Genomic DNA, 27355 nt, shown 5'->3' with positions numbered 1-27355 from the left:
TGCAGATCTGGCTTGGCAACGCAGGCTAGATGTGGAAATAGGGGAAACCTGTCCTGCTGGTTCTTGAGCTGGCATCAAGCTCTGGGGATAATAAGTGGCTCTGTCTTTGCAATGCTGAGCTCAAGAGCTTTCCCTAGGCCAGCTCTCCAGCAATACAAAAGTATACTCTGTTTCTGTTGCAACCTGCAGATGCAGCAGCAACTGCAGTCTGTGTTTGGGAGCTGGGAGGCTTTCTTCTTCTCCCCATCAGGACACCCGCTGGAGGGTGAAGATCTGCCAAGGCAAGCAGTGGGACTGTGCTGGCCAGGCCAGTGCCCAGCAGGACTGGAGTCCTGTCCACACCAGACGTATGTGTTAGACCCAGTGCTGTTCTCTTCCTGCCTGCAGTTTAGGGGTTGATGCCTTAGGGTGCTAATTCTGTACTTAACTTTGAGCTCTGCTCACAGGGGAAGCTCTTCCTCATTGTGCCAGGCTGAGGAGCTGAGAGGATCTCTTCCCACTCCATGCTGTCCCAGACAGGAGGAGTTAATGGGCCTCCTGTCTCAGCCCTGGCTGCCAGACAGGCTGTGCTGTCTGGATTAGGCTGTCACTTCCAGTTTCTACCTGTGACCATTGCTCCCATGGCTGGAAATAGCCTGGCTGAGCTTTGCCCAGCTGAAGGCTATCAGCCCTTCCCAGTGGTTCAGGGCCTGGGGAAATAAGCTAAGCATGCATCATTGCAGAGAAGCCCTGCCCAGCTGTGAGAACTGGAGGCCTGTCTCTTGGGGGACTGCAGGATGCTGCCCAAGCTGTGCGTGCAGGGTGGCAGGTACATGGCGCTGGTGGGAAAGTCCCACTCTGGGAGCAGAAGGAAGTCTGGCTGGAGGAAGTCCCATCTTTTGGCTGCTGCCCTGTCCTCCATGTGTTCCGTGTTGGTGGGAGATTCCTTTGGTGTGTCTCATGGGCTGTTGTTGGCTCCCTGACATTATTGCAGGATGCCAGCTTGTGGCAGGCTCTAGTCTCAGCTGCACATGGGGGCACCCAGCCAGGGTGTGAAAATCCCACCCAGCACCAACAGGCAAGAGCCTAGTGTTTGCCCTCTTCCCAGCTCTGCTCACCCTGTCTCCCTTTCCCTGCTTCCCAGCAGCATCTCGTCTCTTTGCAGGGCTGGAGTAGCCCAGGCTCCAGCACATGCTATGGCTTTGAAGAAAGTCATGTGTCCCAGCTGGCTGGCCCAGGAAGTCAGGGCAACTAACATAGAGCCTTCTTGCAGAAGGTTTCCCCCTTGTTTTGGTGCAGCTTGGCTTCCACAGGAAACGTGTGTGCCAAACAGCCTGTCCCTTGCTTGCCATTGTCAGCCCAGGTGTGGATCCGGAAACAGAGAGCAAGGGGACTCCTTGCTGCCTGCTCACCTCTGGCTGTGCACGGCCCCACCTCCACTCTAGAGCAGGACTCCCCAACAGGATGAGGATGGAGAATCATGGGGTAGAAGTACATAAGATGGCTTGGAGCCTCCTCCTGAGCTCCCAGCCTCTGGCTGTGGCCTGTAGCCATCTCAGAGAGGGAGCAGGGGGCAATGCAGATGGTCAAGTGCCATCCCCTCCATGTGAAAGTTCCCACTTGGTCTGATTTATCTGCACATCGTCCTGCCTTGCTACCGTGGCTCTGGCAGATCCAGGGCTAAGCCTCTTACTGCCCAAGCTCGAGGTCACCACAGAAGAGGACATTGCGTAGGGCACTCTGGCAGCTAGTATATGGCAGTTGCCACTGCTGAAGTGTGGCAGGGGGTGGGGTGGGATTCTCTGCAGGGATTTTCTACCCGTGTGAGGCTAGCAGATGTCAGGATTATGAAGCTACAGGGCTCCTGTTCTGTGAGAGCTGCCAGGATGCATGGAAGGAGGTGTCCTGCTCCCCAGTTCAGCAGGGTTGCAGGTCAGCATGGGGCCAGGAGATTTTCCACCAGAGGCTACTGCTGAGGATTCCCCACCTGGGCTCAAACAACGTTACCCACCCACAAGTTTTCTTGTTGTTTGGATGAGTGAGGAAGCAGGTGTGGTGGAGGTGAGTGTCAGAGGGATCCCAAGAATGTCACTTCCCATCTGCACTGAGTCATCAAGAGCTTTGCTACACAGCCCCTGACTGGTGGTAGTCAGGGCTCCTAAGGGTTGGTGCCCATGCACAAGGGCCAGAGAGTTAGGAACAGGTGAAATGCTTTGCCCTGCCCAAACAATGCTCCTCTGTGCAAGGCATGGAAAGGACCTTCATGATTTATTTGAAATTCAAATCCATGCCTGCACCCAGCAGTTGAGGCGAAAGAAGGCAGCCAGGAACCAGGCCAGCACAGGGAAGGATGAAGGGAAGCAGGGCTCTCTTTCTGTGCCAGCCTGGCACTGCTCCCTGAGTTGTGTGCCCTCTTGCAGCTGGCTTGGTTGGGCTAGAGGTGGGCAGTTGGCTGAATCTAATGTTGTCTGGGTTAGTATCCCAGATGTAGGAGTGTGGTGCTTCATGTTCGCTGACTGGCTCTTTAGGGAAAAACGGTGATGGTGACTCCAGCTTCATGGGTGTGTTGCCTGCATTGACCTCCCTGGCTGACAGCAGGGGTGGTGGCACAGGTGCCATTGGAGCCCCTGGGATCTGCAAGTACCAAGGCAAGGGGAGAGCGTGTGGTGGAGAGATGGCACTGGGGCAGCAAAACTGGGGTGGGGGAGGATAGTGCTGTGTGCTGAGCAGCCAGGCATGTTCATGGCTTGCTGACCACTCTCTTTGTGTCCCTAGACTTCACCTGCCCCACAAAGGTGTCTTCCCTTGTCTCCAGGGCAGCCAGCCCAGCCGATGGGGATCCAGGAGGATAAAGCACCGGCCAGCGGTGTATACGTATGTGGTATTTTTATTGGCTTGCACAGGCTGTGCAGTCCCAGCAGCTACCGCAACGTTTCTTTTCAAAAGCTCTCCTCCCTCCCACCCACGTCTCACCCCACTTCACCCTCATGTGTCTGTACTAACCAAGGCCACTGAAAGTCAGGCTGCTTGCCTCATGCCTGTGTCACTAACTTTGTTCTAGAGGTAGCTTGCTACTTGACTTTGATTGACTAACATGGCAGATTCTGTTTTGCTGGAGTTTGGATTGAAGGTCAGTTGAGCTCTTCCTCCTCTATGTCCCAGCCAGTGTGGGCATGAGCACCTAGACCCAGTACATGCTGAATGCTTGTAAGACCTAAGGTGACAGCACTGAGGGTGGTTTAGCTAAATTATTAAATTAAATAATAATACATGATAAAATTTAGCTGAAGCAGTCTCAAGTTCAGTAAGGCTATGACTGCCAGAAATGGTGGAAAAACAGGGCCTGGGAGACAATCACCATTACTGGGATGTAGTTGCTGTGTGGGAGCCAGTTCCTAGGCTAGCCATGGTGTTTGGGCTAGCCATTACCTCCCTCACAAGTGCTCCTGAGGAAATGTGGAGGGAGTGACAAATTCCTGTGTTCCACTCCCGGGTCCCTATGCCTTGGTCTTTGTAGAGCAGCGAATCAGCCTGGCCAGGATTTGGCTGCACGTGTGTGAGTGCCGCAGTGGAAGACCCTTACTGCTCTTCCTGGCTTCTGCTACACAGTTTCTCTGCATGGCATCCCGGGCCTTACTGAGTTTGCCACTCAGTCTCTTGTTTGTCTGATGTTGTAGACACAAAAATCTCCCAGGGCTGTTTGGGAGTCCTGTGGTTGGAGGTGTTGGGAGCAGGAGGCCGTTTGTGCTCTTCGTAGGGGAGGTGAATGGGTTTTGGAGAGATCCAAAGAGCCGTGCATTGAACACCAGAGGGCACGGTCGCTCTTCAGAGCTCTGGTGCTCTGCTGTGCAACTCCAGCCCTTTCCCTGCAGCTGACTTCAGCTGGGTGTTGTGACACGTCCCTTCTGCAGGGTTGCTGGCCTTGACTCATCGCTCCTGGTTTTGCTTTCCTCCTTTCTGCAAGAAAGGGGTTGGCAAAACATCTGCATAGAGCTTTTTTTATGCTGCTGTGGCTGAAGTGGCTGGTGAGCTTGATGGTTTAAACTGGTCAGCTGCTGCCATGGGCTGGCTGTTGCTCAGAGGCAAGCTCCAGCCAAGGCAGCTGTCAGCCAACTCCCCACAGCACAGGCTTGCATGTCCTGGTACCGCACAGAGCCTCATAATGGCACCCACCCAATTTCTGCACCTGGAGTCTGGGTCATTCCTCCCACACCACAAGTCTCTGAAGCACCCAGTGTCTCTGTGGGCATGAGAGGAGGAGCTGAGAAACTCAGGAAGCAGAGCAAGGCAGCCCTGTGTTACTGGTCTCTGCTAAAGTGCTAGTGCATTCTAGGAAGGGAGACAGTGGTTTGCTCTCTTCATGAGCATTGCTTCTTCCCCTCTCTGAAGGATGATGGGAGAAAAAAGCCCATCAGTGATTCTGGCAGATGTGGGGATGTTGAGATGAAAGAAGAAAAGGAAGCACATAAGACCAGATATGCTGAGGGCATTTAGAACAAAAAGGGTGGAGGATAAAAAACCCCAACATTTCCTCCTGCCCTCCCATTTGTTGCAGTGGGACAAGCTGACATTCAGCAAAGCCAAGAAATAATAGATTTAACATTGTTAAAAGAAGTTACTTCATTTTTGATATGAAGTGTGGGAGGAAAAAACTTGCTGCTATGAGGTGAAAAAGTGAAACCAAAGGTTAGACATTATATCAGTAACAGGGTCACAGCTAACAAATGCCACTTGTGTGGCATGTCAGCATGTGCTTTGCTTAGTCACAGGGTCATGATGAAGGCTTGGGAGGTGTCTTTCCTGTCTCAGGCTTTGTGGTGTAGAAAGGTCACTGGGGACTGGGTTTCTCAGGGATGCTGAGCAGTTCTCCCCCTTGCAGACAACTGCAGGGGCTGCCACTTGTGATGTGGTTTCAGGTGCGTGGGACCAGGATCTCCTCACATGGAAAGTCTTGCTCAGGGCTGTGTGGGCCTGGGGAGCCTCTTGGCCTGGAGCAGTGGTTTCTGCTTGAACACAGCAGACTGAAACCTGTGACAGCAGCATTGGGAGCCTCTGGTCTCCATCACAACCCATTCACCTGTCTGCATGTTAACAAGCTGAGGGCTTACTAAGTCACAGAAGTAGGAGGAGAATGGCAGCAAGGTCTGCATGACTGAACTTGAGGAGAGGACTCTTAGGCTTCCTGCTCCTGCTGCCTCCAGGGACTTGGAGAATTAGTGCCCTGGTCTCTTGGTGGTCAGATTGACTTGGAAGGGATTTTGGGGCCACCTGGAATCCACTGTGATCACCCTTCCATGGTGTTTCCATTGCTAAAAATTGCTGTTTTCATTTGTCAGTCCAGGTCCTGCCAGCCCAAGAAGGAGATAGGATTGTGGTGACTGTGAAGAGCAGCAAGTGGTATCAGCAGGAGTCTCTGCTATGCACAGACCACAGAGGACAAGAAGAGCAGGGTGGGCATGGGGCAGTTGGAGACAAGCTGGAAGCTTGAACCCTCTCTGGAAGTGTTCAAGGCCAGGTTGGATGGGACTCTGAGCTACCGGTCTAGTGGAAGGTGTTCCTGACTATGGTAGTGGGGTTGCAATGAGATGCCCTTTAAAGTCTCTTCCAATCCAAATCATTCTGTGACTCTGTGCTAAGCTTCCTTGGCTGGAGGTGGGGCTGGTGAGGAACCACGCATATCTCTTATCAGGCTACTTTGCTCTGAATGATTGACTAGCTGCAGCACATTTTTAATTTTTTCTTTGATAAAACATCCTGCCAGTCCCAGTAAGTGAGTCTTAACAATGATGGACTGGAGCCTGTTCCTAGAGGCCCTTCTGCAGCTGGCAGCATAGCTGCCCTGGGGCTGTGACAGTGCTGGGACCTGCTTGAACGCTAGTGGCAGCTGGCTCTTTCCCGGCAGTGGGAAGGGAATTCTGAAGCATGTGTAGATACCCTGTGTAGGGAAGAAGGCAGAACCTTCCATCCTTCATCAGCTGGCAGTTTTGAGGGGGGAGAGGACTGAACGAGGTGAACACCTCCTGCCTGCCCTTTCTGGTGTTGTGAGGAAAGGGCTGAATGAAATCCTCAGCAGCTTTGGCAATGGATGGGTTTGCTTATCTGTCCTCCCCACCCCTCTCTCACACTCAAAGACCACTTGCTCTTTCTGCCATGATGGAGATGACAGCAGTAGTGGTAGTTCAGCCTTTGGACCTGGCTACCTCTGGGGAATGGTTTCCTGTGAACAGCTTTCGAGACACCCATTGGGGAAGGCAGCAGCTGCCTTTGTCATGCTGGCTGCTGCCTCTGTGACATTTTGTTATGATCGTGTTATTGTAGTCCCACTCCAGGCCCCAAGGAGCACTGGGCACCGTCCAAACACACACACATTCCTACACACAGAGGAGAAGAGCTGTCTAATTTTAGCCATGACATGTAGGCAAGGGGAGGGGGCAGGGTATGAGAGGAGAGATCTCGGCTGCAGCCATCTGCACTGACTCACTCACTACGGCCTGTGTGTGACTATCGCCCGGGTAAATGACTGAAGTAACAATAACTGGTGACAGCATTGCAGAGTGAGCTGGCCCTTGGCGTGACCTTCCCTTCATCTCTGCAAAAACCAAAGAGGAGACGGGTTTTGTGGTCCCAAAAGGGAGATGGGTTGTGTTTGGCTGGGAGCAGATCCCTAGAGGCAGCTGGGGAAGCCGGACAGTGGTGAAGCATGACGGGGAAGTCCCCAGCCTGGCTATGAGAGGTCCCATGGAGGGTTTTCATGACGAGGGAAGACCAGAGCTCCTGAGACATCTGTGGAGCCTGCTTGGACTAAAAAGTAACTCAGAAGCAAGTTACCTCCTGTGCTGCATGAAAACAGACCCTCCGTGGCTGGGGCTTGACTCTCATCAGCCATGCAAACCTCTTTATCCGAGTTCCAAGGAGGCAGGAGAGAATCGCCACTTTGGCGTGTTCGCCCCGTGTCCTTCTGCTGCCGCTGCCAGGGAAGCTGCGCCATCCCCGAGCTGCAGCTGAGTGTTTGGAGAGCATTGGTGCCGTGGGGACCCCTCTCTTTCCGGCCCGCTGTGGTGCATGCGCCTGTGGGCGAGCCAGCCTCGGGGCTGCCTGCTCGGAGAGGAAGTGCAGTTGGCTATTTTAACGAGAGCAGCGTGGGGAGGAGCGGAGGGAGAAGCCAAGCACTCTCTCCAAACTAGGACTCACTAGGGGAGGGCTGGCCCGTTGCTGCGGCGCAGCCATTGCCACCCACTCGGCACCTGCAGGACCCCTGCACCGCTCCGGATCAGGTCACGGGGGCTTTTTCCCACTCTCTCCCCTTTCCATGTCCCTATCCCTCACGCTTGCTGCTTTTGTTTGTGCTGGATGGGGGATGGGAGGGGACCTGGGGGGAGAGACAGCCCTTAGTTTGTAGGTATGGCATTTAGTTCGAGACCACTGTGAAGGGCAGGGGGAGCAGACCCCAGAGTCATCCCTAAGACCCTCAAGTTTGCTTCTGTCATGTCCTGTTTGCTGCCAGAGCCTGGAGCAAGTCGATCCACAGCAGTCCCCAGGGCTCAGGCGAAGGGTCTGCAAAACACAGCCTCCGTGCCACTCAGTGGTGCCTGCCTGCTGTTTCTGCGGGGTTGCCCTGCCAGTGGTGTATTTCCAGCTACCCGTTCTGCTGCTTTCGTCCTGCCACTCCATGTGGCATGGGGGTGGCCGCAAGAAATCTGCAAGCAGCAGAGGACAGGGAGCTAGCCTGCGCCTTGCCAGGACACTTAGTACTAAGTTACTTTGCTTTGGGATAGCTTAGGAAAGCAGGACAGATTTGTGGAGTCCTGGCATATCCTCTGGTGCTGGTGGCACTGTGATTCCCTGCTTATGCCAGAAACAGTGGGATGCCCTTCCTGATCCCTGCTATGGGCTGGAGGGAGGCAGCAGTGATCAGTACATGTTGTATAGTGTCTGAGGTTTTCTTGACTTTGCTATGGGAGGTGCAGAGACTTGCTAGCTCTGGGAACCACTGTTTGTGTTTTGTATCTGCCACACTGTGGCTTTGTTGTTACTCAAGGTTCATCTCTCCTCCCTGGGGTTGCTGCCCCGGGCAGACGCTGTGTGCCGCCCTGCCTGGGGCAGCACTGTGGCCGGTAGTAACTTCTGTGTCAGGATTTTGTCCTTGTGTGCTGGGGAAAAACTCTGGGGCTGCTCTGGAAGTTTGGATCCATCAGCTGGGCTGTGGGACTGGCCACCCTTTAAATAATGTGCTCCTCCTTGTGAGGAACAGAGCTGTGTATACTGAATGAGGGGACCATCACTGGGTGTGAATAGGAATCTGCAAAAGAAACCATGGTCTGAGTACCTAAACCACCAGGACACCCTCGCTGAGGCCCCTGCTGCTTGGCTTCATGCATGTCACTCTGGAAAGGAAGCTCAGAGAGAGAGAGAGAAGAAACTTTCAACTCCTTCCCAGCCTGCATCGCTGGTCCTGCTGATGGGACCAAAATAGAAACTGTGTGGCCAGCCTCTCCCCCAGCCCCTGCTCAGCCTCAGCCCCAGGACCATGGGTGACGTGTTGGCTCACTCTCTGCATTTCAGCCCTGGTTAATTCATGGCTCAAGGCTGTCAGTCTTGCTGTTTGGCTCCTCAGCCAAATCAGCAGATTGTTTACATCAGTGCTGTCAGGTTTCTTGATTGCCGGGAGGCAGATTATTTACTGTAGTGGCATATAAACTTCATAACATTATGATGGTAGAAAGTTGTCAAGGGATATAAATGCCCAGAGTCAGCCCAGGAGGCTCCAAGGAGATGGTTTTGTTTTAAATTAAGATAAAACACTGTCTTCCATGGATTTTGGAAAGGAAATCACATTGTTGTAATGGGAACATTACTGTGAATGTTAGGGCTGGCAAACTCTTTACTTTATGAAGTCTTTGTAGAGGATCTGAGCTACTCTGGCAGATGTACCTTAAAACAGAGCTCATGTCTGCCCTGAGAAGGTGGTGGAAAAGGAGATGGCATCATGCAGAGCTTGGGGTGAGGTGGGATAGAGCTGCCACAAGAAGGGTGTTGGGAAAATGCTAGGAACTGTATAAAAAGTCTCAGTCCCTTCTGCTTCCAGCTCCTGTTCTTCCCAGAAAACCAAATGTGAGCATTTTCTTGTGGAGGGCCAGGCATGAAGGTGGGATGGCTTTTGCCTTGCTTTGTTTGAGGTATGGCTAGGCAGTGTCCTTCCACCTGCCTCTGCCACTTGGAGAAGCCTACTGTGACAAACTGTCAAACTGTGGTGTTTCATTTCTTTGCCTTGCTACGATCGTCCCCCGAGGCAGCTGCCGGTCCTTGGTGTTGCATCTGTCACCCTGACTTGCTCATTTGAAGAAAGCATCTTAGAAGTTGTATCTCCTCCTGTGATGTTCCCAGCTCCTGACTGGCTGTGTAGTTGTGCTCTTGTTCAGCCAGGTATAAGATGAATACAGAGAGTCTACGCTGACATAGCTGCCTGTCCCTTGTGAAGCAGTGCTGTGCTGGGACCTCCAGGCTGGCCACCCAGAGTGCCCAGTGACACTGACAGTCTTCTGAGCAAGTTGGCAAACATACTTGGGTATTGCCAGGGGTGCCTTCCTCTCATGTCCATGCCTGACAGGGACCTCTATGCAGCACGTGCAGGACCTCAGGGACCACAGGGCTGGGAGGAGGTCCTCTGCACCTGCATGCATCTGACCACCAGCTGGTTTCTAAGCACTTGCCTTGCTTTCTCACTAGCATAGAGGTCTGAATTCATCTCGATCAGGCCCAGGAGTCACTGAGAGATAAGCTGAGATGTGTCGCCCTCTGAGTACCCTGCTAGGATCAGAAACTGGCTTCTGCAGCTTGGAGGGGCAACCTTATGGTTGCAGCAGTAATCCCTTCCTCTGCAGGGTGACAGTGCAACTGAGGATGTGCTTGTCCTTGCTCGGGGAATACCATGCTCCTGCAGCTCAGAAGCCTGGAAAGGGCCCATATAGGTGGTGGCACTTGATGCAGTAGGTCAAATATATGAATCCTAAAATATATGAGCATAGCCCATAGCTCACCCCTCATGGTGCTTTGAAAGGCTCGTGGTTTGGATGGAGCCTCCCTGCCCCTGTGCTGAGGGGAGCCCCATCTCCTTGCTCATACTGGACCCAGTGTGGGGGAGCTCCTGCCTCTGTTTTATTTATTGTGTGATGGTAGGAGAGATGACAGCTGGAATGGAAATTCTGAGTAGAAACAAAATGCATAGTATGGGAACTTGCTGATCACTGCACACCTCACTGCAACCAAAGCCTGAGGGCTGCACCACACCTTGACCAGCATTTTCCCTTCCCCATCTGGCACAGGGGCACCTTCCTCAGCAGACCTCATCTGTGCACATTGCTCTTGTAAGGTCAGAGAAGCCTGGCTGGGGAGTCCCAGGGAGAGGAGAGGTCAGTGATGATGTGTAGGAAGCAGAACAGGAGAGCAGGGACAGGATCTCAGCAGAGGTGGCGTAAGAACAGTAGCCTACATGGAAGATTGAATATCAGAGCACTGAAAGGGCATTGTAGGTTGTGCAAGCTTGTGATGGAAACAGAGGCTGAAAGCAACCAGTGGTGTGCCAGCGGGGTGGGAATGAGCAGCAGCACTCTGGATGGGCTTCTATGTCCCTCAGTCCCTCCAGTGCCCTGTCAGGGACAAGGCAGGGAGGAGGCAGGGAGATCTTGCTGTCACATAGGAGTGGCTATTAATAACACAATTTCCTTGTGGCTGGTCTGTACAAGTCAAGTGTCTTTGCCAGGAGAAGACAGCTTGTAAACTGAAGTGGCCTCCTGCTCACACTCTGCCAGCTCTAGTGCCACAGCAGCTCCACAGCACCCACAGCTAGCCAGAACGCAGGAATCCAGCCAGCTGCCATCCGGACAGGTGCTCGTCATGGAACAGGGCAAAGCTCTCAGATTTGTTTCCCTGGTAGTCCCGTGGTTGGAAAAAATGCTTTCCAGTTGACTAACTGGAGGTTTGCTGAAAGGTCAGGAGAAGCTGATGGTGTTATTACGTCCAGATTTCTCTGTGGCTCAAGGGTTGTGCATTTGGTACCAGCAACATTCTGCAGCAGGGTCCTCTTGCCTCCTTTGGTGCCAGGAGAGGGGTGCCAGATTTGTCACTCTATGAAGGTAACCTGAGATCTCTCTTGCTTCTGGGCACTGGCAGGAATAGACCAGGCTGGTGGAGGGACAAATGGAATAATAATGTGGAGGAAGGGCCAAGAGGGTATATGGAACAGGATCCCTCTGCCTATCACAGACAGCCTGTTAAGTATGGTACATGAAAGGCTAGTGAAACAAAGCAGAATAGTGGAGCTGAATATCCAGATTCTCTTTGTGATGTGGGCAAAGATTATGTCATGGGGGACACTGCATGTTCAGCCTGTCTGGGTTTGGAACTGCCATCACCAAATGAGGGGTAGCTGCTGGATGTCTGGAGAGATGTCTCCATAACAGCTGATTCACAAGCTCTGTGTCCACTGTAGTTACAAGATGCAAGTTTTATCTCTTCAATCCCTGCTGTGTTTTCCAAGGTTGTTTAGATCTTGATGGAACATGTTCCTGCTTCAGCAGCATCTCTGCATTAAGGCCAGGTAGGGTGTGTAGGATGCTTTGAGGAGTCTGGTAGTAAAAAACACCCCAACTTTCAAGAGCTTTGATTGCAGATCATGAGCAGACCAGAGCTGCTGTCTCCTTCCTTATTCACAGAAGGAGATTGAAGTGATAGTGCATATCTACTCATAAGTAGAGTTGATATCCCAGTACATGAAGCAGTACTTCCTTTGCACCCTGCAAATGCCAGGCTGCCTTGATCCAGCCTCCTTACCTGAGCCGAGTAATGTGGTCTACAGAGCAGCCACAGGTGCTGGCTCCTCTCCATCTTTTCTCAGTGACAAACCATGGAGATGCCAGAAATGTGCTGGTGTTAGGCCTGGGGCTTCCAAGACTTAGCTCTTTTCGGGCTCCTCTCTGTCTATTGCATGGTTCCCCAGCTGCTCTGCACACAGCTCTGCTAATGCATATCAACCATGGACAGTCCCAGCAGTTTGTCCATCTGCTCCATCAGCAGCATCTCTCACACCTGCAATACCCCATTTGGAGCTCAGGTTGGAAGTGAGATGCAACAGGTGGGGATACGTACACCCAGCATATCTGAGCTGCCACATGCTGCTGTCATGGGCTGTCAGATGGCAATCTTGTAATAACCTTCACCACTGGTGGTCAGAGCTTGATTCCATGTGCCATTTACAGGCAGCCCTGAGGATAAAAAGGTCCTCAGTCAGCTAGTGCTCAAACGTAAATGTCAAACCAAGGTTGTTCTAGCAGATTTCCTCATGAGACTGGTGCAAAAAGGAAGGAAGCTGTGTTAAGAGATCTTCCTGCCCACAGCAGCAACACAGTAAGCAGTGGAGCAGCTTTGTGCTGGTGGAATATCTGGGCTAGGAGGGAACAGCCATTCAGCTCATTTGAGGTGCCTTTGGTCAGTATGTCTCCCCCAGGAGCTAAAACTGGCCAAAAAAGGTCGGTTGCAGGGTACCACATCTCGTGTTCTCACTTGTGTTTTTTAATATGTTTTATTTGTTCAGACAGTTTTTAATACCTGTTGGTGAGGATGCTCACCGGCAGCCATCTGAACATGATCCAGAGTGTGCCAGGTGGCCTGTGTCAGTAATAGTGTGGCCAGCAGGACTGGAAAGTGACTGCTTCCCTGTACTCAGCAGTGGTGAGGCGACACCTCAAGTGCTGTGTCCAGTTTTGGGCCTTCCTCCTGTCACTGAGGTGCTGGAGCACATCCAAAGGACAGTACAGCTGGTGGAGGGTCTATAGAACAAGTCTTAGGAGGAGCGGCTGAGGAAGCTGGAGGCTGGTGGGAGACCTTATTGAGCTCTATAACTATCTGAGAGGAGGTTGTAGCAAGGTGTGTGGTCAGTCTCTTCTCCCAGGTAACAGGTGATAGAACAAGAAAAAATGGCCTCCAGTTGTACAGGGGAAGTTTAGATTCTCTGATTCTATGCTGTTTACTGTGCATCATCCTGCAGATAATATGGAGAGGGTACATGAATGGAGCACTGCAGTGTTTGGAACAGGCTAGAAGAAGGGTCATCAGCAAAATACTGATGCCCTCTGCAAAGCTGCATGGGCCTTGGGTGGATTAAACCTTTTGGTGACCAAATACCTGCCTACATTGCTTGCAGTGGTAGGACTTGAGAAAGACTTCTGAGGAGTATTTCTGAGGAGGTGTTGTTTTGGCTTTGCTTTCAGTTCAGCCAGGCTTTGGCTGCCCTGATACTGCTCTCTGGAGGCCATTGCTTTCCTTCCTTCCTTCCCGCCTCCCTCCCTCCCTTCCTCATTCCTCCCTCCCTTCTTCCCCTACATTACTGAGTACATGGATGGTGATAAGCCTATAGAAACTGAAGAGCTGGCTTCCTTGTTTGCAAGGGTGAAGGAGACCAAACAAAGCTTGTCTTTTCCAAAAATACAAACTCACCTTTGTACTTGTCTATTAAAAAGAGGTACAGCCCAATGGGCTGCTTGTGCTACAGGCACTATCAAAAACTCAGTTTTGTCCAGAAGTTAAAACCTATGTCCCATCTTACATGCATTTCCAAATAAAAAGGGAAGAAGCTTCTGATAAGTTCACTTGTTTGTGTGGGCCTTGGGTCACTGGAATTTTGGGCCAGAGTGATCTCCTGAAGGTCCTCTGCTATTACTGACCCATAAGAATGTAAAAGAGCATGGGAAGAGAGGAAGGTAGAAGAAGGGGAGGAGATGTCAGTCTGTGTGGTGGGCAGCATGCCCATGCCCTCGTGGTGGGTAGAGGAGATGCCTTGCACAGCATGGAAATCCTTGAGAGTGGTAGTGGTGGTTGCCTGTGTGTGCTTGCAGGCTACCATGATCGAGTCCCCTGCCTTGGGAGCAATTGAAAAGAAGTCTCCTTCTACCAAACTGTGGGTTTTTTAAAGCTGGCCTTGAATAAATCCTCTAGCAGCTGAAGAGAGGTGGCAGCTGGAGGGTGGGAAATGAAGCACTGTCTCTGGAGGTGGGGAGCACGGGAGCTAGCCAGACTCAGCTCCTTCCACTCAGGCCTTTGCATGCTGAGCCACTGCCACTGAAAATGTTGCAGCACCTTCCACCTGTGGCTTTCAACAGACTGATGCAGTGTCCAGGCAGCCTGTCAAGCTTTTAGAGCTGGGCAGGGAAAGCATGAGCTTTCCATAAAGCTCATTCTCCTGTGAGAGGAATGTTTTGCTCAGGACAGATGGGATGATCTTCCTAGCTCTCCTCTGCCCTGTTCCAGCCTCTCCCAGCTTCCAGGTCTCCCTGACCTCTTCTACCAAATTTTCCTGCCCTGGTTTTACTGGCCTTGTTGACTTTATTCTGTAGCACTCACAAGGGCTTAATTTCAATTTGCTACAAATTTGGTGGGGCTGGTACCTAGCCAGAGTGGTTCCTGTGTAAAATGTGGATCAGCATCAGGAGAGTGGTAGGGGTAATGGAGGTGCCAGGGCTGATCAGTACCTTGGGGTACACAGGGGTTCTGCTTAGTGGAGTGCAGGGAATGCAGAGGGTCTTCGCTAGGTGGTAACACCTGCTCTGCCATTGCAGCCCTCTGGGCTGAGCTGTGAGACTCGTGGAGCAGTAAAGCTGTGGGGAGCAACTCTACCACACGCCTCAGGTAGCATTGCCATGTCTCCTCCTCCCTGCTTCAGCCTTCTGTCCCTTGCTTCCCACTGTCCCCTTGCCCTGACAGCCACAGCGTGGCCTGGGACTCATAGGGGAGCCTACTGAATTCCTGGTCTCTGTGTTAACAGCCACCATCCGGATGCAATGGAAACCTTTTTTAGGAGGCACTTTGGGCGGAAGGGGCTGCGGCGCACCAGCGTGGTGGCTGTGCCCACGGGCAAGGCCAGGCGTCGCTCCCAGGTGGGGCTGCCCTCCCCCTCGCTGGCCCAGTGCCGCCGTGGCTCAGGCACCCCAGCAGCATCCCTCTCCTGCCTGGGCCTGGTCCGGCGTCCCGGCACGCGGCGCCGCTCCAGCACCACGCCGCCCTGCCTCAGCCCCAGGTTTGCCGTGCAGAAGAAGTGCGGAGGCCAGGCACAAGCCATCGATGCCCAGCTGCCGGGTGCTGCTGTCCTCCGGGCCAGCCTCGTTCCCACAGGAGCGGACGGGGACAGGGCTCACTGCACTGACAGCTCCACATCTGAGTCTCCGGAGGACGGCGGCGCAGGAGCTGAGCAGGGCCAGCATGAGCATTGTGCTGAGGAGACGTGGCTGGCCATGCTGCCCCAGCTGCGGCCGCTGCAGGCTGGGCGTCTGTCGCGGGGCCCCCGCTGCCTGCGGCGCGCCTCCTCCCACCGCCTGCCCGCCGAGGCCCCTCACGGCCGGGCTGCCTACGGCCTGCCGGGCCACTACCGCCGCCTCAGCCAGCGCCGGCGCTCCAGCGATGCCCCTCAGCCCGGGCTGCTCCCCTCTGGCCACCCACGGCCGCTGGCCCAGCACTGTGCAGGAATAGCTGGAACCAGGTGCCCCTCTGCCACCCTCGTCAAGGGTTTGGGACCGCAGCACACCTGCCACGCCACCCCAGAAGGCTGGAGCCCCCGGCTGCTGTATGTATGGTGGCAGCGTGCAAGCAGGCAATGCCCCGGGGAGGGGAGAGGGGGAGTGCAGATCCAGGGTTGGTGGGGAAGGAGGGAAGAGACTCAGCGCCGTTGGTCCTGGCTGCCATCGGTGTCTTGCAGTGCTGCTGGCGTACCATAAGCATCTTCCACTCTGGCCAGCACTGCCACTGATGCTCTTGGTGAAGTTCCTGGGTGTCCTCTCCTGCCAGGATAGGACCAGAGGAATGTTGTAGGCCTGGTTACTGGCTGGAGATGCACCTTTCTCCTGTTAGCTGGATTTTCTGTTCCTTCCTCCACCCCAGTACATCTGGGAGAAGCTCACTTAGCCCCAAGCAAACAGCTGCTTTTATTCTGGCCAGTTGTACTGGTCTCTGGAAACAGCCCAGGCTCTGAGGTGTCTGAGAGATGCAGAGAGACTGTTGGACAGCTGCTCAAGATTGTCCCTGCAAAGGCAGTCCCACCATCAAAGCTCAAAGCTCAGCTGGTGGACACTCCCAGGGTGTTTTACAATGGAGCTGTTATCCCTGAGGGCATTAACCCAGCAGGCCCAGGCTGTGCCTTTTGTTGGGTACATGCTGTCTGGCTGAGCTATCAGCAACACAGGCCAGTACCACTTCATCCCACAGGACTATCTCACAGAAACAGGTACTTCTCAGCCAGCTGGGATGGAAATTCACCTCATTTCCAGCCCCTTGGTCCTGAGGAGGCTTTTCTGCTCCAGCCTCATGTTGCATCTTAGAAGCAGGTTTTGCTTTGTATATATATTTAATAACCAGCCCTCCTTTGTCTTCCAGAAAAGCTATCGCCAAATCCAGTCTCCAACACATGGTAGCCCAGCCAAACCCGGCACTAGCCATGAGGAGCGACTCAGAGAGGCAGATACGCAGCACTGTGGATTGGAGCGTAAGTTGTACTGTGTTTCGCTGGGCATTGCATGGATGGGCTCTTGGCCAAGAAGCAGCAGGCTCTTCCTGGGATTGAGGCTTCCCAGGTGACTGACTTTGACACTTTTATGGCCTCTCCCATTGCCACCAGCTGGTGCCAGCATCTGTGCTTCTGGCAGCACTATTTGATGCTGCAAGAGAGAGGCTGTGGAGGCACAGGTGGTTCCTGGAGGGGTGGCATAATTGCTCCACTCCCAGCTTTTCTGCTTCTGACAGCCAAGATCTGTTGGCTGGGGCCAAGCAATAGGAGTAAACCCCTGCTCCTTCACAGGCAATGCCCCACAGGTTTTAAGCTGCATGTTCAGGTTGTAGAACAGAAGCTGGTTCAGGAGTGTCCCTGCACTGAGTTTGCACTGATGCCTCCTCTCAGGGTGATGAAAGCAGCTCCCCTGTGCAGGATACTACAAGTGGTTTGTAGGTCTTGGAGTTGGTTTCCTGGGGCCCTCTTGTTTACAACAGGTGGGCCATGGCAGCAGCTTTGTGGGGTTTCCTCTCTGCAGATGTCCCTGGCTGTTGTGTGCATCTTGTCTCCTGGCCTCTACCTAGCCCCAACCTCCCACCACCAGCATTGTCCAGTATCTTGACCCTTGCACAAAGCATTTTAGGTGCTCAGACGCCTCTCTGGGGGTTCTCTCAGAGCTTGTGTTGTCTTGTGTCTTTCAGGAGGCTGCGGTCTATGGGGAGCACATCTGGTTTGAGACCAATGTCTCTGGGGACTTCTGCTACGTTGGGGACCAGAACTGCATGGCAAAGCTTCTGGTGAGTCACCTGGGGCCACCTGCCTTGGCAGCAATGGCCACAAACCTGGCTGTGCTGTCACCTTGTGGGGAGACCGCAGAGACCGCACTGCTGCTGCTGCTGCTGGGGGACATGCAGGGGTGTGGGGAGCTGCCGAGGCAGGGACTGTGTCCCTCCTGCCTCTGCATACCGGAGGGCCTAGCCCCCAGTTTCTGCCAATGCTGGTTCTCAGTTTGCAATGGGAACCTGATGCAGGGCTGCCACTTGCCTGGAGGGTTCCAGAGAGGCTGTTGGTATTCCACACTCTTGGAAGGACAATCTGAATCCAAGACTTTACAATAGAGGAGAAAAGTGACCTGTGGAGACTCAGGCCTATTGCAACCTGTCCTTGCAGTCCTCCCTCCCAGTTTGCAGGCTCTGTTCTGCTCGTGGTGCATGACACGGAGCACTGATGCCACACTCTTCCTGCTATCCTGCAGGTGCCTGCCACTGAACCATCCTATAGGTGCCTCCCAGACCAGCTTCCATGGTGCTCTCAGGCAGTGTCAGAAAAGGACAAGGACTGCAGGACAGGATAGTAGGGAAAGTACCTCCCTGCTCAGTCCCAGGCTTGAGAACATCTGCTATAGGTACATGCTTAGACCCCTTCACTAGATAAGCAGTCTAGATTGTATCTAACTTTACAATAGGGCTTGTTCTGTATCCCAGTAATAAGAAGGAGGTATGATGGGAGGCTGAGCTTGCCAGGCTCTGAACACGACATATTTTCATTCACATATATATTCACATATGTATTTTTCTCCCCTTTTCTTACCCTTCAGCAAAAACCTCTCTCCAGGCGCAAGTGTGCAGCCTGCAAGATCGTAGTGCATACACCCTGCATCGAACAGCTGGAGAAAGTGAGTAGAGTCTGTTAAGCTGTCCCTGCAGCTCGCAAAACTGTAGCAGCTTTTCTTGGGCAGTGAAACACAAGAAGATTGGGGAACTGTGATGTGTAATTGCAGAGAGGGGTCTTCTGAGGAGACAGTACCAAAATGAAGATCTAGTGACATGACTGGGACCCCAGGCCCCATTTTGTTCAGTAACCAAGACATGTGAGGGTTTTGTGGCAAGTACCAAACAACTTCAGAGGTACAATGGTTTTACTGATTCCTCTCGTGTGTTCTTCATACAGATAAATTTCCGCTGCAAGCCCTCCTTCAGGGAGTCAGGATCCCGGAACATACGGGAGGTGAGAGATGTGCCTTGGACGCTGCCCACATGTGCATCTCCCATTTCCAGTTTGGTGGTGAAGACACCAGATGCTGCCAGCATATTGCCCATCCAAGTGGAGATATCATGTTCCTTCCTCCTCTAAGGGGGTGGTGCCATAAAAAGGATGTTTCTTTGCAAGACAGCAGCACAGACTGGGTGTGAAGAGTGAGGAGTTTGCAGGCAGAAGATGCGGACCCATCTGATGGTTTGCATATTCTGAATCTGCATGGGAGGAACCTACAGGCAGTGTTTTTTGGGAGAAACTTTGCCCCTTTTTTTGGGACTTCAGGCACATAGATGAGGAAGTGGCAGGTCCCCAAGTCTCCTGCAATTTGGAAGGAAGCAGTATGGGCTCATTTCTGGCTTTATCATTCTGCCCTGACCTAGGTGCCACAGGTGGCAGTGGAAGTTGCCCACAATAGTGGTATCAGACCCCTTCAGCCCATGTTGTAATGTACTGGGCGTAAGCAGTGGCCTGGAACCTGTCTGCTGACCTGCACTGCTGGAAGCAGCTGTCAGCCTTCATGCTTCACCCTCCAGCCTGTGGAGCCAGTGTAGCCTGTGCAGTGCTCTGGAGTGGGTGTGGGTGGCTCAGTCACAGGTCATTTTGGTAACAGAGCTGCCCCCAGCACACTGTGTTTGTGCTGGCACAGCAGACCTAATTGGGGAAGAATATTCAAACACAGGGCTGCCTGCTTTGAAATGCCAGCATGATGTCATAAAGGGAAGCTTTTAGCATCACTTTAAACCTTTCTTTCTTGCTCTGTTTTTCTTTCTGTACCTCCTTCACATATTGCTCTTAGTCTAGCTCTCTTATTTGTGCTTCACTTACCTTTTGGGCTCTGCTAACAGCTTGCTGCCTCTGCTCAATCATCCGTCTCTATTTTTCTTCTTTCCAATCTCTACTAATTTTTCTCCTGCCCTTTCTTTCTTTTTCTCACAAATTCTGCTTCTTCATCCTGTCTTTCTAATGCTTCTCAGTTCTTCCAAGGCCTCTTCCTTCCTGTTTCCCTAAAAAGGTGCTCTTCTGTCCTTTGTGGTGCCAGGGATCCCCTTCAGGGTCAGCTCTTTCCCTAGATGTGCCTGCTTGGACCCAGAGCTGAGCTCAAGGCATAGCCCTCCTTCTGCTCCTGCTGGATTAATACCCACTAAAGCCAACAAGACTCTTTGTCCCCTCCCATGTTGCTACACTCAGAGAAGGCAATGCTGGAGCTGACCCCAGCCTCCTGCCAGTTTCTGCCTCTCATCATCATGATCCCAAAAGCTGTCAGGAGCAGGATGTTGGGCCCTGTTATGCCAGCCTTTCTCTTTTTGCTACTCTGTCTGCACTGCCATTCCCAGTCCAGGGCTGGAAGAATAGGATGGGATTTAGGACAAGTGGTACTTCATTACAAAACTTCTGACTCCCTCACAACCACTTCTGCAAGTCCCAGCCCTGAACCCACCGTGAGCCTGCAGGCAGAGCAGAGGTGCTGGCAAGCAGCCTTGCTGCCCACGCTGGGACTGAAGCAGGCTCAGGATTGGCCTGGGAAAAGAGCAGGGGGAAGTGGGTGTGGAGGGCTTTGGGGCTGCCACTCTTCTTGAGGAATATGAAATGAGGAGGTTCACTGCTTAGCTGCAAGCACTTCCATCTTCTTCCTGTGGGCACAAACTGTGTCTCTCCAGGGATTTTCATGCCTTCCACCAGCACATTTTTCACCTGGCACTAGGGGCATCTGGGCAGAGATATTAAGGAACACAGATGTGCTACTGCTTGCCCACTCTCCATTGGATCTGCTTTGTGTGATTCTCAGTCTTCAGTTTCCCTGTCCTCCTTGTTATTTCTTCTGGTTTTAATTCCCTTTTCTTTGAGCATCTTAATTTGGCCTCTTGCCCCCTGATTCTTTGGCTTTGCCTTCTCTCAGCGGGTGTGGGGCTGGTGCCTATGAGCAGTGGTTTTGCTGAAAGAGCAGAAGTTGGCTGGCCTGTGTCCATTTCTTCTGCCTGTTCCTGTGTTCCCTCATGCACTGGGCCCTTCACTTCTTTTTTTTTTTTTTTCAATTTTCTTTTTTTCTTTTTCATTTAGCCCATTGTTGTCCGACATCACTGGGTGCACCGGAGGCGGCAGGAAGGGAAATGTCGGCAGTGTGGCAAGGTGAGAGGGCATCTTGGGCATTTTGCTTAGCCTGAAGGAAACCTAAAGTCAAGTCAGAGACATACAAGAACTGGGAACCAGGGACATCCCACCATTCCTGTTTGGCAGCAAAACCAAGACATGTGCCCTGCTTTTCTCAGTGAAGCACTATGTAAGTGCTTCCCACATAAGAGTAGTTCTTCCCCTGGGCCCAACTAATCCTGAAAGAAATTGTCTTCCTGACATGCTTTCCTTGAGCAATAAGGACACCCCTACAGAGCACAGTGGCCTCCCTGGTGCTGTTGTTTTGTTCGGGACTGTCTGACAAGATCTGGAGGGCTCCAGCTGCAGGCATGCTCTTTGTTGATGTCTTACTGTTGGATGGTAGGAAGCTGCAGGGAACTCCCTAAGCCTCTTATCCTTTCTTCCATAGGGTTTTCAGCAGAAGTTTGCCTTCCACAGCAAAGAGATTGTAGCCATCAGCTGTTCCTGGTGCAAACAAGCGGTGAGCAGAGCCCCCCTTTTTGCCTTACCAGTCAGTTCTGCGCTGATGACCCCTGCCGGGACTCCCCAGGCTGCTGCTCTGCAGCCTGCCCCTAACAGCTCCCTCTGCTGGGAGAAGCTGCACTATGATCTGGGCAAGCTCCTTGGAGAAACTTTCTCTTCGTTGCCTTCCCTTTACAAAAATGCCTGCATGGTTTTCATCCAGCACTCCCTGCATTGGCATGGGGGACCTGAGAGGAGGAGATGGTGGCTGTGCCCAGCAAACTGAACAGCTGAGTTTTCTCTCTGTCTTCTCCTTGGCCAGTATCACAGCAAAGTATCATGTTTCATGCTGCAACACATTGAAGAGCCCTGCTCATTAGGGGCTCATGCTGCTGTCGTCGTTCCTCCCACCTGGATTCTGCGGGTCCGGCGGCCCCAGGTAAGTCACTTCAACTCTTGGGGATCTTTCTCAGTTCCCACTTGCCCAGTGGCTCCTCACAGGGTTTTCGTGTTTGTTCCTTTTCTCTCTAGAATCCACTGAAATCTAGTAAGAAGAAGAAGAGGACATCATTCAAGAGGAAATCCAGCAAAAAGGGGGCTGAGGTGAGACATGAGGGGACTGGGAATGACCTTGTCTTAGAAGGGCAGAGGGACTGAATAGTGAGGAGCAAGGCTGGGAATAAAAGTGGGCTATTCTGGGTCTGCACTGACTTCAAGGAGGTTGAGCTGGAGGGAGGGTGCCTGCTGGCAGGGTATATCCCAGATATAAAGTTTATGGGATGGCTGGGGTGTTTTCTTCCTCCTGCTTCTGACCTGCATGATGTTAGGGCTCAGCTGGAGGTGGCAGTTTGTATTTCCCTAGCTTTGTTGAAGGATCATCTATGGTGTCTCTTTCAGGAGGGGAGGTGGAAACCCTTTGTCATCAAGCCCATGCCAGCTCCTCTCATGAAGCCCTTGCTGGTGTTTGTTAATCCCAAGAGTGGTGGGAATCAGGTATGGCCTTGTCTGGTGTGTCTAAGAAGACATCTCTGTGAGGGCATTGCCATTCAAGTGCTGAGCTCTGATCATAGTTTTAGTGATGTTTCAGCTGCACAAAAGACCACAATGCCAGTTTGCTACCCAGCAGTTTCAACCTCGCCAGGTTTTGCCTGTGTCCCCTCCAGAATGCTGTTGTCTTAGCCTATCCCCAGGCAGGACCAGATGCTCCCTTCTGCTGTGCACCGAAAACTCTTTATTACCTGAAGTCTTTCTTCTCCCCACAGGGAGCCAAGATCATCCAATCCTTCATGTGGTATCTCAACCCACGGCAAGTTTTTGACCTCAGCCAGGGTGGACCCAAGGAGGCGTGAGTACTGATGGTGGCAGCACTTTCTCTCCCCCATCTCTGTCCCAGGATTGCTCCCGAGAGCTCTTCCCCCAACTCATAGAGGGAGACATGGACGTGGCTTTGTGAATGCCAAGGGCTCTGTGAGGCAGCTGCTGTGTAACAGCTTCAGTAACTCTCGCCTCCTCAACCTTCCTGTTCCCCACAGGCTGGAGCTGTACCGCAAAGTCCACAATCTCCGGATCCTGGCGTGCGGGGGAGATGGCACGGTGAGTCTCCAGCCCCTCCATCCCATGGTGCCCCTTTGCCCAGGCCTTTCCAGTGCAGACAGCAGCCCTCCTTGTAATCCAGAACAGGGCAAACTGTGCACTCTGCATCCATGCTACAGCTGGTAGCATAGATGCTGTGGGTCCCCTCATGCACTGTTCCAGGGAGTGCTAGTCTGTAACATGTCTGGATTTGTAGCCCTTTTGAGGGCCAGTGTCCTCACTGGGGTTACTGGTTTCTCCTGCAGCACCTGATTAGAGCATTAAAGACTGTGAATAGCCTCAGGTGTTGCTAAGGATACCCCATCTCTGCCCTCTGCCGTCACTAGTGCTCTGAGTCAACTCTGCCTGCCTGCTGGTCCCTGAGATAACTAATGGTTTCTTTGCACTCTCTTGCTTGAGCAGGTGGGCTGGATACTCTCCATTCTGGACCAGTTGCGCATCAACCCACCTCCTCCTGTGGCCATCCTACCTTTGGGGACAGGGAATGACTTGGCCAGAACACTGAACTGGGGTGGGGTGAGTGATGGGCACAAGAACCCACTGCTGACAGAGCAGGACTGAGTGCTTCAATCCTTGTTTCAGACACATGGTTGGAGATTAGCATGGGCTCGTGTTTCAACTTCCTGTAAATATAGACCAACAAATAAGTGCAATTGGGATATTGCTGTTCTTCTGACATTTGAATGATTCTGCATTAAATTATACAAAAGCAATTGCCTTTTCAAATTTTGAAAAATTTTTTAAAGGAAGATGTATTGTTTTAAATTTCAAGTCCCATTTTGATGTGCATTTGAGTAGAGTTGATCTCTTCTACATCTTTTACTCTGAGATGCCTTACCGAAGCCTGCTGTCTGGGTATCTCTGTGGAAGGCAGGCATGAGACTCATCAAATCCTTCTCCTCACCAGGGTTACACAGATGAGCCTCTGTCCAAGATCCTATCACATGTAGAAGACGGGAACATAGTGCAGCTTGATCGCTGGAACCTCCATGTGGAGCCAAACCCTGACACAAACCCTGAGGAAAAAGATGAGGCAGCTGCTGACAAGGTGAGGCACCTCCTCTCTATGTTCCCTGTGCTAGAGGTCTGCATTCTCTCTTCTGCCACTGGCTTAGGCAGTCCCAGCACCTGGGGCTAACATTCATGGGTTGGTGTTTACTTCTCATTCCTCCAATTCCACTATTCTGTTCATGGCTCTGAGCCACAGCACTCATAGCAAGAGAGTATGCAGAGTTCATAACTAAATGCCTACCAAAAGTTTTTAACCACAACTTGCAACAGGTATAAGCCCAGTCTTCTGTGAGACTGTTTTCTTTAACAAAAACATGGGTGATTGCAGAAACCTCAGAAAGCAGAGTGTGTCCTCCTGGGCCATTTCTCTTACCCCTAGGAGCCAGGAACTAATCCATCATCTCAGGCTGGTGACCTCTGTATTTTCCTAGGGAAAAGACAGGCAGGGTCCCCTCAGCCTCATGAGCACTGTAGTGGTGGCTCTGCTGTAACCTGACCTCATCTGTGCCATGGGCACATGCTGGCAGCCTCATCCTTATTCCTCCTTTCCGTTTCAGCTCCCTTTGGATGTCTTTAATAACTACTTCAGCCTTGGCTTTGACGCACGGGTGACGCTGGAGTTCCATGAATCCCGAGGTACAGGGTGGTGGCAGGACTTGGTCAGGGTCTGTGGGATGGGCCTGTTCTTGTTTGTGGGTTCCTCAGGAAAGTGAACAAGAAAATTGCTTCAAGGACAGAGCTGGAGGTGAAACATGAGCAGCAAGTCCAAGCTGCAAAGGGGGAAGAGGGGTGCTGCAAAGGAAAAAAGCTGGGGACAGACCCCTGGCTGAGGCTGGCTGGAAAGCTGTGTCTGAGGAGAACTGGCAAGTGAAATATTTCCATGTGTAGGCCAGTGACCTGGACTTTTTTCTCCTTTCCCTAGAGGCCAACCCAGAGAAGTTCAACAGCCGGTTTCGGAATAAAATGTTCTACGCTGGGGTGAGTGTGGGGGGGATATCTGAGCCTGCTGTCATAGCAGCCTTAACATCAGCTGCAGCACAGTCATGGGCCTGCCTCCTGTCTGCACCCTGAACTCACCCATTTAAGTTACATGGACCTTCACATGCACCCAAGCTAAGACCCCAACCCTAAGCTGGAAAGTTGTTGGAGAAATGCTGCAGCTCTGGGAGTCACAGCTCCCCTTTGGCTGTGAGTGCTGCTGGCCGTTCAACTTGCTCCGTTGCCTGCAGTACAGTTGTTGTATTGATCTCCTGCCACTATTGTTCTTGATCTCAAGCTCACGGGTGGTCACCCAGGCAGGACCTCCCTGGAGCTGTGGGAAGGCAGACTGTCCCTCCTGCAGAGGAAAAGGAAGCCTTTCCATAGGCTGCATACTACTTTGGTCTTTTTTTTATATACCTTGGACCTGGTATATACTTTTATATACCTTTTTTTATATACCTTACACTTCCTGGCTAATTACACTAGCCTCCTGTGTCTCACCTCTAGAGCTTTGTGTCCCAGTATCATCTTTGTTCCTCTGTCTCCCCATCCTCAATATACTTTCTAGCCACGTGTCTGGTGAGTGGTATTAAAGTATCCTGCTCTACTAAAGCAGTACTAAAGGCCGAGTGCTGCTGTGTACCATCTCACATCTGTTCTGCTTGTGTCTCTTTTGCTGACTGCACAGTTAAACCCAAAGGTGACCCATGCTGTCCCTCCTGGAATCTCTAGATGGAGTAACTTCAGCTGTTTTGTGGTGCTTCATTACAGCTTGAGACTGAATTTGTCTCTTGTTACATAATTCTCACTGGAGGAGACTCATCTTACCAGCTTTTCTCTAAAGTCAGGACTGGGCTGGCAAGGGAATACTAGAGCATGTTACTAAAGGTGCCTCAAGGTTTTTGGTAGGCAAAATAGCAAGAGGAAGGGATCAGGTTGTTTTGGAGGAGAAGAGGACTTCTGATGGTGGATGAAAAGGGGGTTTTACAGGTTTGAGCAGCTGAGCTTTGTGGCAGGTCAGTGGCAGGCTGAGTTGCAGGTCAGTGGCAGACTTCCTGGCTGTCCATTCTGGTGAACACCTGGGCACTAACTCTGTTTCTTACCTTGGCAGACGGCCTTCTCCGACTTCCTCACAGGGAGCTCCAAAGACTTGGCGAAGCATGTCAGGCTGGTTGTGAGTGTGCTGGGGTGCTCTGGTCCAGGGAGGGGGTGAGCTGTGGAGGTGTGAGGAATGTCCCTTGGTACACTGAGTATATCAGGGCTGGGGAGCAGATGGGGAGCTTCCTGGGAGCATCAGCTTCCCCTGACTTGGAGAACATCCACTGTAGGGAGCAGAGGAGGGAGGCTATTTCTTACTAAGTGGGTAGGATGGGCCAGGCTCCCCCTTACGGCAGCCTGAATACCCCTGTGTTGTCTCTAGTGTGATGGGACAGACCTGACCTCCAAGATTCAGGACCTGAAGCCCCAGTGCCTGGTCTTCCTTAACATCCCAAGGTGAGCACCCCCAGGACCTGTCTTCATATGCTGGGCTTTTCACACCTGTGCTGTAGATCCCTGCCTGGGTTTGGGGTGTCAGTCCAGGCATTTCTTGTTGTCCTTTCACAGGTACTGTGCAGGCACCATGCCCTGGGGCAACCCTGGGGAGCACCATGACTTTGAGCCCCAGCGCCATGATGATGGCTGCATTGAAGTTATTGGCTTCACCATGACATCGCTGGTGAGTCAGTGCTGTTGTCAGTTGTAGGAAGAAACCAGGGGAGTGAATGGTCCCATTGACCAGGTGTCAGCCAGCCTACAGCTCCACAGCTCCTCTCTGGAGGAGTTGTGGTGCTGACCTATATGACAGTGTCTGCTCTCTAAGATTTAGGTGAGGTGCTGCTGTCATGCCCTGGTCTCTGTGACTTCCTTCTCACTGAAATAAAATCTAAGACCCTCAGAACTTGGTTCACTTGTAACATCCAGATGACAATGGATGTTCCCCTCATCCACATCTCGGTCCATGTTCTGCTCTCACTCTGGACCCTTTACAGGCTGCCTTGCAAGTCGGTGGCCATGGGGAGCGGCTCTGTCAGTGCCGGCAGGTGGTTCTCACCACATCGAAGGCCATCCCCATGCAGGTGGATGGAGAGCCCTGCAAGCTGGCAGCTTCCTGCATCCACATTTCTCTGCGCAACCAAGCCAACATGGTGCAGAAGACCAAGCGGCGCAACTCCATGCCTCTGCTCAATGAGTAGGTTCCTCAGACCGATCTGCCACCTCCTCTCCAAGGAAGGATGGTTGGCAGGGAAAGGGACAGGACTGATCTGCCATTGACAGAGGCATTTCAGTCCTTTCTTGGGTAAGGTCTGGGAAGGGATCAGGTCACAGAAGTAAGGCCAGACCCTGATGCTAGAGAAGCTGCTGGTGCCAAGCTCCCCACCCCAGTCTATACAATATTCTTGCCTGTTTTGGAGGGATTAGGGGAATAAGGAGAAAGCACGGTGTCACTTTCTGATATCTTCCTTTTTCCTTGCCCCCTGCACACAGCCAGCAGCCAGTGCCTGAGCGGCTGCGGATCCGGGTGAGCCGAATCAGCATGCGTGACTATGAGGCACTGAACTATGACAAGGAAAAGCTCAAAGAAGCCTGTGAGTG

General features: G+C 52.3%; 1 protein-coding gene across 11 annotated transcripts in view; it reads left to right on the top strand.

Moving 5' to 3' along the window:
* Nucleotides 1–27355, top strand: part of DGKZ (diacylglycerol kinase zeta) — a 54754-nt gene that overhangs the window by 12667 nt on the left and 14732 nt on the right. For 5 of the 11 annotated variants that reach the window (XM_030274268.4, XM_030274273.4, XM_030274272.4 and 2 more), the window contains exons 2-21: nucleotides 16396–16504; nucleotides 17209–17304; nucleotides 18105–18182; nucleotides 18458–18514; nucleotides 20603–20671; nucleotides 21084–21155; nucleotides 21459–21575; nucleotides 21668–21739; nucleotides 22034–22129; nucleotides 22399–22481; nucleotides 22669–22729; nucleotides 23132–23245; nucleotides 23637–23777; nucleotides 24298–24376; nucleotides 24663–24718; nucleotides 25833–25895; nucleotides 26142–26215; nucleotides 26327–26438; nucleotides 26752–26951; nucleotides 27248–27348. In XM_030274268.4, coding sequence (XP_030130128.4) covers nucleotides 16396–16504; nucleotides 17209–17304; nucleotides 18105–18182; nucleotides 18458–18514; nucleotides 20603–20671; nucleotides 21084–21155; nucleotides 21459–21575; nucleotides 21668–21739; nucleotides 22034–22129; nucleotides 22399–22481; nucleotides 22669–22729; nucleotides 23132–23245; nucleotides 23637–23777; nucleotides 24298–24376; nucleotides 24663–24718; nucleotides 25833–25895; nucleotides 26142–26215; nucleotides 26327–26438; nucleotides 26752–26951; nucleotides 27248–27348 — 1850 coding nt within the window. Of the gene's footprint in view, nucleotides 1–2754; nucleotides 2854–7238; nucleotides 7254–14753; nucleotides 15590–16395; nucleotides 16505–17208; nucleotides 17305–18104; nucleotides 18183–18457; nucleotides 18515–20602; nucleotides 20672–21083; nucleotides 21156–21458; nucleotides 21576–21667; nucleotides 21740–22033; nucleotides 22130–22398; nucleotides 22482–22668; nucleotides 22730–23131; nucleotides 23246–23636; nucleotides 23778–24297; nucleotides 24377–24662; nucleotides 24719–25832; nucleotides 25896–26141; nucleotides 26216–26326; nucleotides 26439–26751; nucleotides 26952–27247; nucleotides 27349–27355 lie in introns of those variants that run through there. The other 6 variants (XM_030274264.4, XM_072929953.1, XM_072929952.1 and 3 more) reach the window with 4 other exon arrangements.

The sequence above is a fragment of the Taeniopygia guttata genome, chromosome 5 (assembly GCF_048771995.1).
Source record: "Taeniopygia guttata chromosome 5, bTaeGut7.mat, whole genome shotgun sequence".
Taxonomy (NCBI): domain Eukaryota; kingdom Metazoa; phylum Chordata; class Aves; order Passeriformes; family Estrildidae; genus Taeniopygia; species Taeniopygia guttata.
This window is presented reverse-complemented; position numbering and strand designations above follow the sequence as displayed.